This window comes from Suricata suricatta, chromosome 6, assembly GCF_006229205.1.
Source record: "Suricata suricatta isolate VVHF042 chromosome 6, meerkat_22Aug2017_6uvM2_HiC, whole genome shotgun sequence".
NCBI lineage: Eukaryota > Metazoa > Chordata > Mammalia > Carnivora > Herpestidae > Suricata > Suricata suricatta.
Window position 1 is genome coordinate 89,455,247 of NC_043705.1, and position 19,010 is coordinate 89,474,256.

The 19,010-nt window shown below is 34.2% G+C and overlaps 1 protein-coding gene across 2 annotated transcripts in view; it reads right to left on the reverse strand.

Moving 5' to 3' along the window:
• Positions 1 to 19,010, reverse strand: part of RANBP17 (RAN binding protein 17) — a 302,368-nt gene that overhangs the window by 255,611 nt on the left and 27,747 nt on the right. For both annotated transcript variants that reach the window (XM_029942874.1, XM_029942873.1), the window contains exons 6-12: positions 16,449 to 16,553; positions 14,665 to 14,830; positions 11,820 to 11,893; positions 9,318 to 9,437; positions 7,287 to 7,433; positions 6,510 to 6,682; positions 4,315 to 4,508 (exon numbers count right to left, since the gene is read on the reverse strand). In XM_029942874.1, the coding sequence (XP_029798734.1) occupies positions 4,315 to 4,508; positions 6,510 to 6,682; positions 7,287 to 7,433; positions 9,318 to 9,437; positions 11,820 to 11,893; positions 14,665 to 14,830; positions 16,449 to 16,553 (979 nt within the window). The remainder of the gene's footprint in view (positions 1 to 4,314; positions 4,509 to 6,509; positions 6,683 to 7,286; positions 7,434 to 9,317; positions 9,438 to 11,819; positions 11,894 to 14,664; positions 14,831 to 16,448; positions 16,554 to 19,010) is intronic.

Here is a 19,010-nt window from a genome sequence, read left to right on the forward strand (position 1 = left end):
TGATTTACTTTATTTTCTGGCTCTTTGTCTACTGTAGGGAGTGAACATAATCCTCTCCCAAAAGATTTGCTTAAGGCTGTAGGGAGTGAACATAAATCTCTCCCAAAAGATTTGCTTAAGGATAAGCATCCCATCCTTGAATAATTAATGAAGGGCGTTAAGGAATGTATATCTCCTCATAGAATTCTTCAGACTTATCATATGTTTAAAACCAGACTATTATTAGGGGATTCTTTTTGCAATGACTTAAACCTGTTACTTACTGATAAGAATGATGTAATCACCCAGGGTATTTAAGACCCTGGCTATCCTCAATAAACGTGTCCTCTTTTACCAACCACCATCCATGTTGTCTGTCTCGTCTGTCTGTCTTCTTTTCTAGAGATATTTTCGCCGACACCAACCCCCTACTCGGGACCTTTCGACTGTGGTGCGTGGGTTGGTCCCCTGCACCCAGGTGGTTCACAGATTTAAACATAATAGCTAAAACTACTAAACTTCTAGAAGAAAACACAAAAGAACATCTCTGTGACTTGCACTGCACAGGATTTCTTAAATACAAAAAGCATAAGCCAGAAAGAAAAAATTGAAAAGGTAGGTCATCAACATTTAAAACTTCTGCTCTTTGAAAAACAGTTAAAGAAGACACATGACAGAGAGAAAATACTTGGAAACGTATATGCGAAAAAGAGATTATATACAGAATATATAAAAGTCTTACAATCCCAGTAAGAATACGTATAAAAGAAAAAACAATCTAATTTAAAAATAGGTAAAAAACCATGAACAAATACTTCACGAGATATATGAATGGCCAAAAAGCACACCACTACCAAGTACCAGGAAAATGCAAATTATAACCACAATGATACACTGTTAGATACCCAGTAGACTGGCTAAGGTTAAGAAGACAATACCAAATCATGCTGAAGATGTGGAGCAAATGAAATTCTCATATATTGCTAATGAGAATGGAAAATAGTACACTTTGTAAAACAATACAGTATCCTATAATATTAAACATACATTTCTCATATGATCCAGCAATATGTCTTAGCTATTCACCCAAGAGAAATAAAAATTTAAGTACATACAAAGACTTGTCTGCAAATGTTCATACCACCATTATTCACAATAGCCTCCCAAATTGAAAATGGAACTCAAATGTCCATCACAAACTATGATAAAACCATACTATGGAATATTATCCAGCAATAAAAAAGAAACACAATATTAATATACACAATACATTTGAATGTCAGAAACATTATGCTATGCAAAGCCAAACACAAAAAACTACTTATTGTTATGATTCCATTTATACAAAAATCTAGAAGAGACAAACCACAGTTTACGAAACCAGTGGTTCCTACGTCAAGGGTCAGGGAAAGGGATCAAGAGCGTGAGGAAAGTATTTCGGGTGAAGGAAATGCTCTCTGTCTTGAATGTGGCGATAGTTACATGGCTATGAATAACTGTTCAATTCATCAAACTGTACACTCAAAAGAAATAAAAGAAAGAAAAGAAAAAGATATTTGCAACTCTTATCACAGACAAGGAGCTCATTTTTCTAAAATACAAAGAGCTCTTAAAAAAAAAAAATCAATGAGAAAAGGACCAACAACCCAATAAGAAAAAACAGCAAAGAAATTAATAGGTGATTACAGAAAAAGAAGACTGAATAGTCTTAAATAAATTTAAATAATGGCTAACTGCACTGATATGAGAATGTTAAATTATATTGAGCACCCATTTTCACCTACAGAATTGCTAAGAATTTCTAAAGCCTGGTAAAATTATCCTGTGAATGCAATATGGAAACCCTCCTATAGATAGCCAGCTGGTGGACAAGTAAATTGACATAGTCCTCTCCAAGAGTAATTTGGCAATATCTATAAAAGTTATAAATATTTACCTTTTACCCAACAGTAATTGTACTCCGGAAATTTATCTTTTATATATACTTGCATACATGTAAAATGACATATATTCATGGCTAATCTATAACATTAATTTCAACAGCTGTAGATGAAAAATAACTCCAATGACTTCCAATGGTAGATGGAATGATTAAATTATGATACGGTTAAAAAATAAAATATTATGCATCTATAAAAAATAAGCATTCTCTACATTTGAAAATAGCTATAAAGTACACTGTTAAATGAAAGAAAAAGCAAGAGTAGAACATTAAGGGTGTATGCCACATCCTAAGTAAATAAAGAGAAATAAGAATTTATAAATTCATAATTATTTGTATATATATATATATATATAGACACTTCGAAAATATATGCAAAACTAGTAAAAATTACTTAGAGTGAAGAACAAGAGGACAGATCATAGAACTGAAACAGAACACATTTTAATTTCTTTTTTCTTTACAATGTGGATATATTACCTCTTTAAAAAGATCAGGTGATTTAATTAAAATAAAGTTTCATACGAGAAAAGCTAAGAGAATAGCCACATTAAAGTGATACATAAAGGCAGATCACAAGCTTGGGGACAATATTCACAATTCAAAAAACTAAATGGTTAGCATCAAAAATACACAAAGGGTTCAATCAGTAAAAAAAAAAAAAAAAAAAACAACCTAATAATCCAAATGGTGAGAGGAAAAATGAAAAAAAACTAAAATATATACATCATTGATTATGACACAAGTCAACAAACAGAAAACAATATTAAACTTCCCATGAGGTATATTACCTGAACTAGTCTGGTAAAAATCTAAGTCTAACATGAGGTGTTGGCAAAGATCTAGCTCAGGGTGAGTGGGAAGGAAAGTAGAAAATCACTCTGTAAACTAGTTCGGCATCATTCTACTAAAACTAACTACATAATGGATATACATAATAATCTTTACAGCAGCACTCACTCTATTAGCAGAGAACAAAAAAAAATACAAATATCCACTGACAAGAAAATGCATAAATAAATTTGGTATATTCAAACAGTAGAACAGTGGTAGTGTGAATGAAGGAACACAAACACAAATAAATGCAATACTGAGGAAAAAAATAAAGCAAGTTGTAGAATACAGTTTTGTTCCAGGTTCAGAAATTTGAAAAACCATGAATTATTTTCAAAATATATTTATATACACACATGCAGTAATACTTTGAATAATAAAAGGCACTAATTGATAAACAAAAGTCAAGATTCCAAGTATTTTCTGCTGGATGGATCTGGACAGAGAAACAACAGGGACAACGAAGAAGCGGATACTGGCTATTTAAGCAGTATGATGGTGTTTGTGACTGCTAACCACTATGCCTCAGGATATACACACATCCCTTTGTATGTATTTAATATTGAATAATTTTGAAAACTCTGAAAGAAATCAATCGTGAAAAGACTAAAGTGCTGCAAAAATATTGCTCCTCTAATTTATACATAATGAGATCTTAATAAGAGAGATTATTTGAAGCAGAGGTTAACTTCTCCACTATGTAGCCCATCAGCAGTTTTTTAATGTGACCCAAAACACAAAAACAAAAACAGATTATTAAAAGAATTTTAAGAAGATATTATGTAAATGTAATAGATAATCTTTTAAACAATATTTCAAAAACAGTTTAGATAGGAAATCACTGAAAGTTAGTCTATCATCCATTACCACTCACTTTCCAAAACAATAAAAGGAATAAGCATAAAAGAAAAAACATTTGGGAACCATAATTAAGGTGTCTTCTTCTAGAAATGTATAAAGTCAGTTCCAGTCTCATATTCATATCATTTTTTAAATGTGAAAAATGTATTTATTTAATTTTATTCCCCACTATGCTCCTGAAAGGATTTAAGGGGACATTCAAAAATAAATAAATAAATAAATAAATCCTTCAATAAAAGATTAAAGGAAAATAACGAGGGAAGCGAGGAATTCAAATGTAATAGTAAACTAAAGCCCTGGTGAAGGCTGATACACAAATACAAAACTATAATGAGGTCTTACATAATTTTTTATTGGATGAAATTAGGCTCTGAATTTGCAGTCAATTGTAGCAAAGAAGAAAACATGATTATTTAAAAGATAGTTACAAGTTAATGAACTCTACTCAAATACCATTATGAGCCTTCCTTCCTTGATACTGACTCCAGAGAAATACCTCCCATGTATCTTATAAATGAGAACTGAAAATTAACCACCAAGCAACCAAAATACCCAGGATAACAAAATTAATGGCTGATTAGAGGACAAGGAATTGGGGGAAATATGTAAAATCATTTGCAGTAAAATTATTAAAGTGATTAATGAAGCTACTTGAAATGCAACATGATACCATATGCAGTCATACAAAGTTTACTGACCTTCCTGAATTGCCATGTCCACAGTTATCGCAGAAGCCGAATGAAGAAGCTTTTGGTAATTCTGCGCATTTTGGTCAAACAACTGTACAAGAAGAGTGCATGTCTTTTCATATTCACATCTGCTGACAGTGCACAGCTGCTCCAGCTGCTGAAACACAGTAGCAGTGTCATCCAGCGGATCATCTAAATTATCTCTGCAAATACATGAGAACAAGTTCACAGCCGACATTAGCACGTGATACACCTTTTTAGAGTGTGATATGCTTCTATTCATTACAAATAAACTTTATGTTAAATAAAAATTCCATTATGGATAAAGAAAAAAAGACAGATTGGAAAGTAAGAAGTAAAATATCTATATTTGAAGACAACATGATTTTACACATGAAAAATCCCAAAGAAACCATAATAAGAAGCTGCAATTTCTTACAGATGAGTTCACCAAGGTTCTAGCATGCAGGGTCAATATACAAAATCAACTGCATTACTATATACTAGCAATGGACAACTGGAAATTGATATTTAAAAAACTGCACCTTCCAAAGGAACCAGAAAAAAATCTAATTAATGAAATCTAATTAAACATATATAAAATCTGAAGGCATAATACCACACAACACTGAGCAACAAAATCACAAAAGAGTTAAATTAATTAAAATATAAACATGATTATTGACTGAAATAATCATGTACCTGATACTGCTGAGGTATCAATTCTTCTCCCAGATTAATCTACAAATTTAAAGCAATCCCAATCAATATCTCAGCAGGATTTTTTGGTAGATACTGACAAGATGATTCTAAAGTTTACATGGGAAAGCAAAGGAAGTAAAAGAGCCAAAACAATTGTGAAAAGGGAAAACCAAGGTAAAAGACTCACACTACCTGATTTCAAAGCTTATAGGCTATAGTATTCAAGACAGGGTATTGGCAGAAAGGAAAATATATAGATTAATGAGAACAGAGTCCAGAAAACACACACACATGTGGTCAGTTAATTTTTGAAAACAGTATAAAGGTAATACAATGGAGAAGAGATACTCTTTTCTCCACAAATGATGTTGGGATACTTGGTCATCCATAAAAAACAAACAGAAACTAACTTCAAGCTATCTCATATCATATGTAAAATTAACTCGAAATGGATCATAGAAGAAAAAGTATATTCTAAAACTATAAAACTTGCAGAAGAAAAAATAAAGGATGAATTGAACTTCATTTAACTCTACAACTTCTGCTCTTTGAAAGACTGTGAAAATGAAAAGGCAAGCTATGGACTGGAAGATAATACAGAGAACACATACAATAAAAAGACTTTTATATATAGCCCTCTCAAATCTCAATATAATAAACAACTAAATTAAAAAGAGGGGGCAACAAATTTAACAGGTACTTTATCATATTGGTCATTAAACCCAAAATGCAAATTAAACCCAAAATGAGGTACCACTACACACCTATTAGAATGACTAAAATTTTAAAAAACTGACAATATCAAATACTGATGAGAATAAAGAGCAATTAGATTTCTCATACATTGGTGGTGGGAATGCGACTTTGAAAAACAGTTTGGCAGTTTCTTATAAAGTAAAACATATACTTACCATGCAACCCAGAAATGTCCCACCTACATAGTTACCCAAGAGAAATAAAAACTTATGTTCACACAAAAATCTGCACAGGAATGTTTACAGCTATTTTATTCATAATCGACAAAAATAGAAACAACCCAAACATCCATCAATGGGTGAATGGATAAACAAACTGTGATATATCCAGGAAATGAAATACTACTAAGCAATACATTTTAAGAACTCCTGACGCAACATGGAGGAATCTCAAATGCATTGTGTCAAGAGAAAGAAGCTGACCTAAAAGGCTACATCTATGTGATTTCATTTATATGACATTCTAAAATGGCAAAACCTACAGGAAAACAGAACAAGTAAGTAATTGCCAGAGCCTAAGGGTGGAGAAAGGGCTGACTACAAGGGACACAAAAGAACTTTCTGGGTTGATGAAACTAATCTCTATCTTGGCTGCAACGGTGGTTTTACAACTATACACACTTGTCAGAACTCATAGACCTCTTCACCACAAAGGGTGATTTTACACTAGGTAAATTATACCTCAGATATTTTAAATTCCAAGATGCAAAAGATAAAAATACAACAAAAACGTTTAGTTTTCAATACCTCACAACTATGGCAACAGATTCCAACCGAGAAGTGATAAAGGCCTTCGTGATTTCTGGTGCATAAGTGTCTAATAAGTGGGGCTCAGTTGATTTCACAAAAGGAACTGATGCTACCATCCTTTGCCACAGAGTTAATAAATAATGAACACTGTTGGGAGCAAATTCCCAATGCTACAAAAAAATAAAGCAAATGTTATTTAAAATGACATATCTTCCTAGAAATTAAGAATTACAAAAAAAAATTTTTAAACAAAATTACTGAACACAGACTTTAAAACTAACTTTTATTCTGATCATATCAATGAATATTTAATATAGCAAATTCTGTAAATGCAAAAAAGACTACAGAAGAAACCAAGAATCTCTCATTATTCTACCACCCAATAGATGATCACTATTAAAATGTTGGTGTACTTCCTCCTAATCTTCTTTACATGGATATTTTTCAGAGTTCATATCACATGGAAAATGTGGTTTTAAAGCTTCCCCCAAACTTATAAAAAGAATTTTTCCAAAAAAAGCATTGAAAATATGTCTTTTATTTCTTCACATAAATTTTACTACAGCTTCTCAACTCATTCTTCAATTATTAGATATTCAGATAAGCCTCTAAATGTTTATTATAAAATGTTACAATGAACTTTTACCTAAAACCTTAGAATAAGTATTTTTAGTAAAGTACTCTAACAAGTGTTAAAAATTCCCACTAAATCTTACCAAGAAATTGTTCTAAAAAGTATCTACCATTTAACATCAATTACATATTTTTATTTACCTGTAGGCTAGTAATGGTAAAGTTAGCAATCAATCTGATAACTTCAGGATATTCTTTCACCATAACTAATTCTCCCAGCTGATAATTTGTCTTTAAACGAGCCAAAAATCTGCAAAATTCATGATAATTACCTGGATCAGACAAACCCTAAATTATGAGACAAAAAGAAAGGATTTTTAAAATACTTAAAAACAAACCAAGCTAATGACTTAGCAACAAAATTCCAAGAGTATTTTATTAAGTTTTCTAGTTTTCATGGGTACTTATGGTATTTTGTGTCACCTGGGTAGATCATTAATGAAGGAAAATAAAGGATTCCTGCTGGATTTAATGTTGGCATCAACCATTCAAAATAAAGAATCAAACGTAAAGGATTTGGAAAAAGCTTTGCTCTGTGATTACACAAAAAATTTGCATGTGTGAGTGCATGTTTGGGTGTGGGTGTGTGTGGGTGTGTGTGTGTGTGTGTGTGCACGTACTGAGGCTTAAACACAAGTCCATAGAAGACTTGAAAAATATCTAAGATAAAAATTAAGAATGGGTTCTTGAAACCCTGAAAAAGAGCAATACCAATTGAACTTAAATGGTATTTGTGCACACACAAATAACAGAAATTTCTTTTAATAAATATTTATGGAGTACCTACAGGCATTGTGCCCTCAAGCACCTCCTTGTCCCTAAGCAGAGTCATTTAAAAAAAGTATTGCAGTGTAGGGCAGAAAGTCTAACAGAAGTACTATGAGACACAGAGGTAACCTTAGGGAAAAAAAAAGGTGAATAAGAAACCCCAAGAAAGAGGCCCCCAGCTATCTGTGAGAGCTCCTTGAAGAGCACAAGTGTTTTCTTTACAAAACTTTGAATATTTTGTTTGCATTGTAGCTGGCAGGACAGAGACTTCAAAAGAGTTCAATACTCAAAGAGTTTCTAAGAAATTTCATTCATGTGAGCTCCATGAAAATATAAAACAGTATCTAATTATTAAGGATAAATTACAAAAAGATACTTTGTACTTATTTGTCTTTTAATACATGATTGTAATTCTCAAATAATATAATATTCAAACTAACTTTTACAGACATGAAGCATGAATATGAAGAGGCTGGAAAACCAATTAAAACAATCATCTGATATTACCATATTACTTTTCACATACTAATTGATGACAGTGAGTTAAACAAATAAAAATTTTAAAGTATATCAGTAAAATCCCATTTATCACCAAACATGTAAATTTCTTACTTGTACTAGCATTGAAAAAATAAAATAAAAGCATAACACATAAAATACTAAAATACTCCTGAGAATGATGTACAAAGTCAATTGCTCTTTACCAAGCAAGCACATTTTCTTTATGTACAGATACTATATGTCCTCTCAAAAGTTATCAATAACTAAGAGACAGATAAATCTCCTTAAATCATTTAACATTTTAGAATCCATATGTTAAACCAAAGACAAAATAAAAAGTAAAATAAAAAAGTGTTAACTAGGCAGCCAAAATTACTAATTAATAATGGCTTTGCAATTCTCTGAAATGAACATTGCTACTGAAGCTTCAAGTTAATGTATAGGAGAGATTTTTAAATCTACAAACTCTTATTTGTCCACAAGAGGGCAAAAAGACATTATCTCAAAATTTAAAGCCGCTTACTCCAATATTAACATTCAGATTTATATTAAGCCTTCAGAAGGTAGATATAACTCCAAATTAATTACTTTACTAATTTAAGAAGTATAACCAAAGAAATGCATTACAATGGTGTAAAGCAGAAGCATAAGATATATACCTTCAATTCTTATTTACCTAAAAAAAAAGGAAAAAAATTAAAACGGAGAACACAGAAGTCTGTCAGGAAAGTATTCATTTTTAAAAACTGTCCATTGCTACTGTAAGTGAGATCTAGGGAGGAGGGATACGACAGTTCACGTTTCTTCCAGAATCATAATCAAATCATGAGTTTATTACACACCTTTCAGCAGACAAACTGTATTTCTATATACTAAATATTAATTAAATTACTTCATAAATACCTGAGGGTTTTCAAGTATCCTTTTTACTCCCTTAATTAAATTACCAAGGTACTTGGCACGTTCAGGACTGCTAAATAAGGACCTTCTTGTAGAAGCAAACTGAACTAAACATGAAAGTGCCTAAAAATAGGAACAACAAAATTCATTTCAATTTTAAAAGTAACTATGGCCACAGGTAAAGAACATGAGTCTTTACATAAAAAGTATTTTTTAATTTTAGTGACAGAAAAGCATTAGAGAATCCAGGAATACTGAAAGCTACACATCATCAATCACGATCACTACCCACAACCCGTTAACTCCGGCACTAAAATTTCTATTTGTATGTATTCTCTTTCAATATGTTTTCATGTTTCAGATGTGCCAGAGCAACCTGGACATACTCAAAAGGCTGCCAATGGCTTCTGATGCCCACCTCTGTTCATGAGCCAATGAAAGAGGAGCTCTACCAAAATTCAAATATGGTTTTGTGGTAGAATATGTTTGAGAAACACTATACATTATGCACTGTGGTATCCCATAAGTGGGGGAACCTTGCTTCAGTGTAACTTGGTATAACTTTAGTTAATCCAGAATATCCCAGATTTATTTGGTGATAGTACATCTTACCTTTACCATCCATTAATATCTTGAGGCACAATTTGGAGAATGTTGCTGAAAACATTAGATATTCTACAAAAACTCCAAAAAGATATCAGTGATCTAAGTCATTTAAAAGTTAATACCTTATCAGGCAATTTTACTACTTGGGTTCTTAATTCTACTACTGAGAACCATGGAAGTCTATTTGATCATTAAGTGAGAGGCCCCAAATTGGCAACTTTTCAGGCCAAACTGGCCCTCACAAGTTTTGTTTTGCCCACTTTATAAAAAAGAATTAGAATTAGTTATCAAATATTTAAATATTTCATTTAAGAGATTTTACATAATGTCTGGCTCTCTCAGCAAAGGTGAGAACAGGGACAAGAAATAGAGGATGGCCTTTTTAGATGTTCTCTAATTTGCCACAGTCCTTACTGTTAAAAACAAATAAAAAACCAAAAACCCCTCAGGCAATTCTGATGTGTAGAAGGTTTGGGAACCATTAATGTATCAAAAATATCCAGGGTGGGGCTCTTGGGTTTTGAGTCACTTGAGCGTCCTACTCTTGATTTCAGCTCAGGTCATGATCTCACAGTCATGGGATCAAGCCCTGCATCAGGCTCCATGCTGGGCATGGAGGCTACTTGAGATTCTCTCTCTCCCTCCTTCTTCTTCTTCTCCCTCAAAACAAAACAAAAAAATATCCAGGGTTTGGTCAAACACCTGGGTTTGAATCTCAGCTTCATTATTTAGTTTGCTACAGAAACTCCTTGAAGCCGGGATGGGTCTGTTTCCTTGTCACCATAGTGAGGATAATAGCACTTACCTTGCAGGGCTGCTCCAAGGTAAGCACCGTATAACGGGTCATGCCCACTAAATGCTAGTTACTGTCTCTTAAAGCAGTTGTTTCCCACTTAATTTTTTAAGCACCAGTAGCTTGTTTTATCCCCAAACATAGCTGTACATGAAACCATGGTTTTTAAACAACTAAAAACAAAACTATTCTGGTAAAAACACAGAAGACTGAGACTCTGTGGCACCATCTGGAAACATGAGTGTCATGTGGACCCAGTTTAAAAACCACCCCCTTTAAACTCTAGATGGGAGAGCAGACATGTTAAAAAAAAAAAAAAGAGGGAGAGAAGAGTATTTTTATAAATCCATTCCTCCCTTCTATGTGATATTTAAACAAGTATACCACTGATATATACTTTAAATCGTAATATCTTTTTTCAGGCAATGGCAATATCAGAATTCCCCAACTTTACTTCTATAAGCTTAGATATTAAGCTGACAACGTTTTCCTTTTTTTTTTTTTTTTTTTTTTTAGTCTTCCCTGGTCTCTGTTTAGATTCCACAAAGATGGGTTCACAGTCTCAAAGTTACTAAATAACCAAAGAGTTTTAAGAGTTTTAAAGTACATGATAGAGTTTGATTCAAAAAAATAAATGAACTGGAGTGATGGACACAAAATCCCATGAGCACATCGCTTTGTGTCTCATTCCGAGCTAACTGATGGGGGCTTCTTGGCAGGCCCGGGGCATGGACAGTTGAGGAAGAGTTGGGGGGGCGGGAATAGGTAAGGTAACAGGTGGTATCGCCAACTACTGGGCTGAGGCCCAGAAAAAGGGATGGGAACTGGGTAGGAAGTAAGGTACACACAGAGGCTGACTGGTTTTCTTGGCTCTGGCCAGGAGCTAAATCAAGAGTTAGAGGTTCTGGGTTCACCCATCAAATGGAATGTACTGGTGACTATAAATAGAATCAAAAAACAGCTTAAGTAATATATATCCCAGGAGATGTTAAGAATTTCTTATGAGAAGTAAACCCCATCAAGAATGTAAATTTTTATAACAAATATATACCACCCTTAAAGATCACAGATACTTTTTACTGAAAAAATGAATGAGTTTTACTTACTAACTGAGATAGTAGTGGTGGAAGTGAATGATACAAATTGAAGAAAAGATCCAATGTTTCTGGTTCCAGGAAAACTGAAAAAAAAAAAACAACCTTTCTAATAGCATTACTTCAATTCTTAATGTAATCAGCAAGACTTTATCACACAAATAAGAACTCCAAGACCTCTGCATGTGGTCACTCTTTCCAGTGAGCCTTAATTCCTTTTTAATTCCTTTTAATTCCCAGCTATTTTCCTTTGAAAGATGAAAGAGTACAGAGAAACTAATTAGCTAAAATGTTCCTTATTTCTATGAAGCATCTACAGTTCTTACTGGGAGAATCTTCTTACTATTTTCCTTTGTATGAAAGTAATATAAATGTTTAAAAATTCAAACAAAGTATCAAAAAAGTACTGAAAAGTATGTAATAAAAACCAGCTGTACCTTACCCCTTTCCAACCACCTTTCAACTCTGATCTACACTTACATACGTATTTCCAAATATCATGCTATATGAATATTTCTTTATTGGTTTTACCTTAAACATCAGATGAATTCCTGTTACAACTGAAAGCTTTAGCCTACACACACCACAATCTGTCCTCTCTCAACATCCATTGTTAGAACAATTTGAGATTAAATCGATTCTAAGTGTTTACATTTATGATTATATAAATAATGTTAGCAACTGAGCCAAGGAGTACACTATGATTATATTACATTTCCAACACTCTCTGGATTTAATCATAGCATCTTTTCTATGCTTCGTTGTAGATCCGTCTGTCACTAATTCCCTCCAAATGCTCTTGACAGATCTGTAAAATGTTCTGTATGCTATTTTCCACATGATCAATAGCATCAAATAACCTATAATTTCCATCCCCAACCCCTCCCCACCTCCTAGAGCCTTGAACCTGGGACTGGTTGTTTCTAAATTTGTTAACCAATTATCTTCCTTTTATGTCTGTTCATTATCATCTTGTGTTGAAGCTCCCTTTTCACAAACCCTTTATCTTCCACATTCTTGGTTTGTGTATCAAGTAACTTTCTGAGAGCAAATACATAAGAAATAAATTCCAGGAGGATGTACATGTTTGAAAATGCCTTAATTCTACCTCACACTTGGTAATTTCAGTTTAGTTTGAAAATTATTTCCCTTCAGAAGTCTCAGGAGATTACTCCATTGTCTTCTAGCTTCCAGAGCTAACACTGAGAAGTCTAATATCATTCTTAACCCCGGTCCTTTGTAGGTAACTTATTTTTCATCTCTGTTAGGATCTTCTCTTTATCTTTGTTTTTCTCAAATGGTTATAATTATGAAGCTTAGTGTTTATTTTTTTCATTCATTATGCCAGGTACATGATGGGACCTTTCAATCTGAAAATCTATGTCTCAGTGCCGAGCATTATTTTTGGCATTATGTGTTTGCAAATCTTTTTTTTTCTATCCTCTTTTATGAACTCCTAATAGACACAAGATCTCCTAGTTTCATGCTCTAACAGTCTTGTATTTTTTTTTCCTCCTATCAAATCTGTGTTTCGTTTTTGTGCTACTTTCTATGATATTTCCTTAAGTTTACCTTCCAATTCTTTTACTAAATGTTTTATTTTGGCAACTGTCTTTTATACTTGGGACATTCTCTGAACTTTCCTTTTTAAAACAATATCCTAGTTTTGTTTCAGGGATGTATTACTCCCTGGGAATGTTAATGAAACTTTTCTCAAGTTCACTTCTACTCTTTGTCTCTGTTTCTACTAAACTCTCCCTTAAAAAAAAAAAAAACAAAACTTGTGGGGGTAATTGTAGATGCATCTGCATTTGCAAAAAATAATACAGAGAGACCCCAGGAGCCCTTTACTCAGCTTCCTCCAACTGTAAGCTCTTGCAAAGCTACAGTACAAAATTACAATCAGGAAATCACATTGATACAATTCATCAATCTTATTCATACTTCCCATTTTTACATTCACTCATGTGTATGTATGGGTGTGCGTGTGCGTGTGTAGTGTGTGTGGGTGTGTGTGTGTGTGTGTGTGTGTAGTCTGTGCAATCTTTCTTACATTTGTTAGTTTATGTATTCACCACGATACTAAAGATACTAAGTTCCTTTTAAATGCTTTGACTTCTGATCAAAACAGTTCCAAACAGAACTTCCACATTAGAAGTTTTCACAAAATCTGTGGTGTTTCTCTACTACATCTGATATCCCTGAATGTCCAGTTTAATTTCTTGAGGGAAAAAGGTCTGGTCTTGGGAAATAAGAGGGAAGTGCACCCAGGGAAGAAAAGGAACAAGTCAGTCACCTCACTGCACAGGTGGTAGAGAAGATCCTGGGGACTCTGTGCAGAATACCAAGCCCTTTCGGCCCTGTTCTTTACTTCTGACTTCAGGAATACCCTAGTGCCAACATCGTTCTAAACTGTGTGAGAGCCAATCACCTTGAGTTTTCCTGATGTCCTCTGCAAGAAAGTCAGTTGCAATTCTGCTCTACTAAGTCAGTTACTCTAATTTCATTCTCTTTCTAACACTGAAAACCAAGTTGTCTCTTCTCAAGCGTTATAGCCTCTCCCACTTCGTTTATCCGAACATTTCAAAACAGAACTCTTCATTTTCCCTCCCAAACCTGTTTCCCCCAAACTCTAGAACTATCTTTCCTGTCTTCCAATATCAAAATAAGGAAATTCCTTTAATATTAAGGAGACTAGATTTCAATACTGGGTATCTGCAGCTACCTTGTGTTACAAACCTTTCTGAATTTTTTGATTCCCTAACAAAAACTAGAGATAACTGCACGTACGGCAACTATACTGCCTAATTCTGTGCCTTTCACTCTGACCATGCCTCACCCTAAACTTTCTTCTTACTTGTTCTCCAGGTTGTTGGAATCTGCACTGTGCAAAGATCGTCTGCAGATTCGTCTGCTGAACTGCCAATGAAGTCAAAGTTAAGGCAGTTGAGGACCAGTTTTAAGACCTGCATTACTAGATTTTGTTGACCTTGATCCTGAAGATTTAGAGGTTTGGCCAATACCTGAAAAAAAGTTGAAAGTCAAGTAAAACATTAGGACACACATCAATAAACAAATTCTCAGTTCAGTAATGTAAATAATTCTTCAATGTCAAATTGGGAAAAATATGCAAAGTTATGTTGTTGTGTATATATATGAGAAAAAGTTGTAAAATCACTACTAACAAAAATCTACAATAGACTACTTTCAGATTTGATTTTCTAAAATGAGAATAAGACCTTTCATACTTAACTGCAAACTGTAGGCCATCTTCTAAAGTTATAAAAAGTAACTTTAGGACAAATACTTTACACAGTATAAATCTGCGGGATTATTGGCTCAGAGTTTCCTTAGAACAGCTGAAAATATACTATTCTTCAAGTGGGGGAACTTCATGTATAAATGATCCACATGTGGCTGACAAAGGCTGTCAAGCCGTCTGAGCGAAGGAGGACACTCACAAACTTCCAGAGAACAGTCCTGACCATCCCTGCTCCCCGCTCCCTACCCGCAAATGTCCAGTCGGACACAACCAGAAGAGATACATCTACTAAAAACACACAGTGAAATACTTGTGGAAGAAATGATATGAAGGTTGAGATTCCGCTTTAAAAATAACACAAAAAGACGGAAAGTTGTTAGAAAACTACAGAGATGAACGGAGAGTAGTCATGAGTTGTTACTGCTTAAGTGGTTGATTGGTCCAGGGGAGTTCATTATACTCTTCTACTTCCTTTTGCATAAGTTAAAGTTTTCCATACAAAAAGAAAATTTTAAAAATAATAGGGGGTTGGGGCGCCTGGATGGCTCAGTTGGTTGAGACCTCAGCTCAGGTCAGGATCTCATGGTCTGTGAGTTCGAGCCCCATCAGCTCTGAAGTCCCCCTCATCCTCTGCCCCTCCCATGCTCATGCTTTCTCTCTCAAAAATAAATAAACATTTAAAAATTTTAATTAAAAAAATAATAGAAGGTCTTTCAGTCTGGCTTACTGCAGCAGTTACCATGTTACTCTACCACAGAACTGAAATAATTAGCAACTGCTGCTTAGTGGAACATACCTTGGGAAATGCTATCTTACACCAATTAAAAAGCTTGAACAGCATGATGGAATCCCTATATTACAAGCAAACACAATATAATTATGAATTGTACTATCCCTAGTGCTCAACAGGGCACTAAGTAGCAAATGGGAAAAATATTATTTCCCCAAAAAATTATTATTAAAGTTAACTGTCTTGGCTCACCTATGAACAAATATCAATAGTTGATGAATTAGGAAAACTTACTCCCATTTCTTGTTCATCTGCATCCCATTAAAACACAAGCAACTAAAATCAACTAAGTCTCAATTAGCTTCTGCTATAAATAATCTATCAGTAGGAAGGCAATGAAACTACTATCTAAAGATGAGTTACTAAATTCCCTTTGGATTTTGTTTTATTATATCCCTAGTAATTAAAAGTGAATTTTTTGGAACCTCTTACAGATTTGTAGAAATCTACTGTACTGAAATTTAGATTGTTCACAGTAACTCCTCAAATACAGAATGGGGTCGAGGAAGGAGGATTCATTTGAAACTCTTTTGAAACTTAAAATCTCCTAAATACTCTAAGTAAGATGTTTAATTACTAAATAACTTACCTCTTTTAGAAGAGAGCATGCTAGCACTAAAATGTCTTTGAGAGAAGTGTCACGGAATGAGGTAGCTATTTTCCTGTGTTTTGCTGAAGGTCTAGAATAATCAACCTAAAAAGATCAAGATGATTTAATCAGGCTTACCAACTAGCAAAGCAAAACTTTTCTAAGAAAAGGAATGGAAATAATGATTAAAGAAGCACATACAGTTAAAAGAGCTTTTAAGAATCTACTGGAGTAAGTGCCTTACTGTTACTCAAAGAGGTGATGGCAGACTCACAGTTAGAATCCATGTTCTGGATTGTTTCAATTCAGTGCTGTTTCTATAAACCCTACCAATCCCCAAATTAAAAACCAGAGCTGATCATGCTTTCAGAGGCAATATGAACACAGATTATATAAAAATAGATAGCAGGATAACTGGATGGCTCAGTCGGTTGAGCAATCGACTTTGGCTCAGGTCATGATCTCACGGTTCATGGGTTCGAGACCCTTGTCAGGCTCTGTGCTGACATTTCGGAGCTTGGAGCCTGCTTCAGATTCTGTGTCTCCCTCTCTCTCTGCCCCTCCTCCGCTCACTCCGTCTCTGTCTCTCAAAACTAAAATATTAAAAAAAAAATTTTAATAAAATAATGGATACTAAAACTATCAACTCCTGAGCCATGCACCATTTCACAAGAGGCAAGTAACAACTTCTCTATTCCTCAGATTCTGTACGTAAAATAAAAAACCTCTAAAATAATCTTCAAATTCTTTGTTAATCAGTTAACAATCAATTATAGAAAAGTTCTTCATAAGAAAATAACATTCATCTTATACAATAGAAAAGTCATTGGTTCATATATCCTTGGTGTTTTATAAAGAAACCATGGCAGGGACGTCTGGGTGGCTCAGTTGGTAAAGTATCCGACTTCAGCTCAGGTCGTGATCTCACGGTTCACGGGTTTGAGCCCCACATCAGGCTCTAGTGCTGACAGTTCAGAGCCTGGAACCTGCTTCAGATTCTGGGATTCTGTCTCCTTCTCTCTCTCCCCTTCCCCTGTTTATGTTCTCTCTCAAAAATAAATAAACATTAAAAAAAATTTTTTTAATGCTGTAAGAAATCAAGGCAGAAATTATAAACAACCACAAATCTTATAATATAAGCAATAGTATATTCCCTCTGAATATTTATTAGTTAATAAAAAATAATTTTTAAGAATAAATTTACTAAGAGTAGTCTTTGAGCCTCTAATCTAAAATACGATATGGTCAGGGGTTCCTGGGGGGCTCAGTAGGTTAACTGACTTCTGCTCAGGTCATGATCTCACAGCTTGGCTCGACTCATGAGTTAGAGCCCCACATCAGGCTCTGCGCTGACAACTCAGAGCCTGGAACCTGCTTCAGATTCTGTCTCTCCCTCTCTCTCTGCCCCTGCCCTGCTCAAACTCTGTCTCTCCCTCAAAAATAAATAAACATTAAAAAATTATTTAATACAAAAGTTAAATAAAATATGATATAGTCAAAACTATACTCTTGATGCCATTAAATCTTCCATTTATCAACAGCAAACAAAGTTGAAGTTGGATACCCACATGATTATTAATACCATGGGCTACAGTCACTATAGAATTCCTTTTGCTATTTGAAAGAAGAAAATAAACGATTTTCTTTTTACTAATGCTTATGGGTTAAAAAAAAAAAAAAGCAGTGAAGACAAAATAGATTATCTGAGGGGCGCCTGGGTGGCTCAGTTGGCTAAGCAGCTGACTTCAGCTCAGGTCATGATCTCACGGTTCGTGTGTTCAAGCCCTGCATCGGGCTCTGTGCTGACAGCTCTGAGCCTGCTTCAGATTCTGCGTCTCTCTCTCTGTCTCTCTCTCTCTCACTCTCTCTGCCCCTCCCCTGCTCGTACTCTGTCTCTGTCTCTCAAAAATAAAATAAAACATTAAAAATTAAAAAAAATAGATTATCGGATACTGCCTAAGCTCCATCATACAATTTAGGCTATACTGTTTCCTTATGGAAACATGAAACATAACAGAAGTCCAAAGTGATTAGAGAAAGTAGTTACTAGAATCTGTAACCAATATGTAAGACTCAAATTAGCATTTCCAGCATTATTCCCCTCTTTTAAATCAAATTTCAGTCAGTCTCTCTTAAAATATTTCCCTCAATATAAAAAGAAAAACTTTAATACAAATTAAGAGTAGCATACAGCATTGTAATTTGTGAAGTACTCTTCACATATTATTTCCCTTAATTCTCAAAATAACCTGTGAGATATTATCCTCTGTTTACACATGAAAATTAAAGTTTACAGTAACACTGTCTTAGACCAACCTCTCATATCTGTAACACGAACAGAAGGACCTTGGGTTTATGGAGCACTTTCATTTACCAGGCGGTGAGCTAGGAGTTTATCGAATCTTAACAAGATCCATGGAAGGTGTCATTCTCACTTTCCAAACAGTGATATGTAAGTTCAAAGATGTTCAGAAATTTGTCCAAAGTAGTAAGCAACAGAGCTAAAATACAAATCTGGGTCTTATTTCGGTTACCTTCAAGGCCTACATGCTTATTTTATTT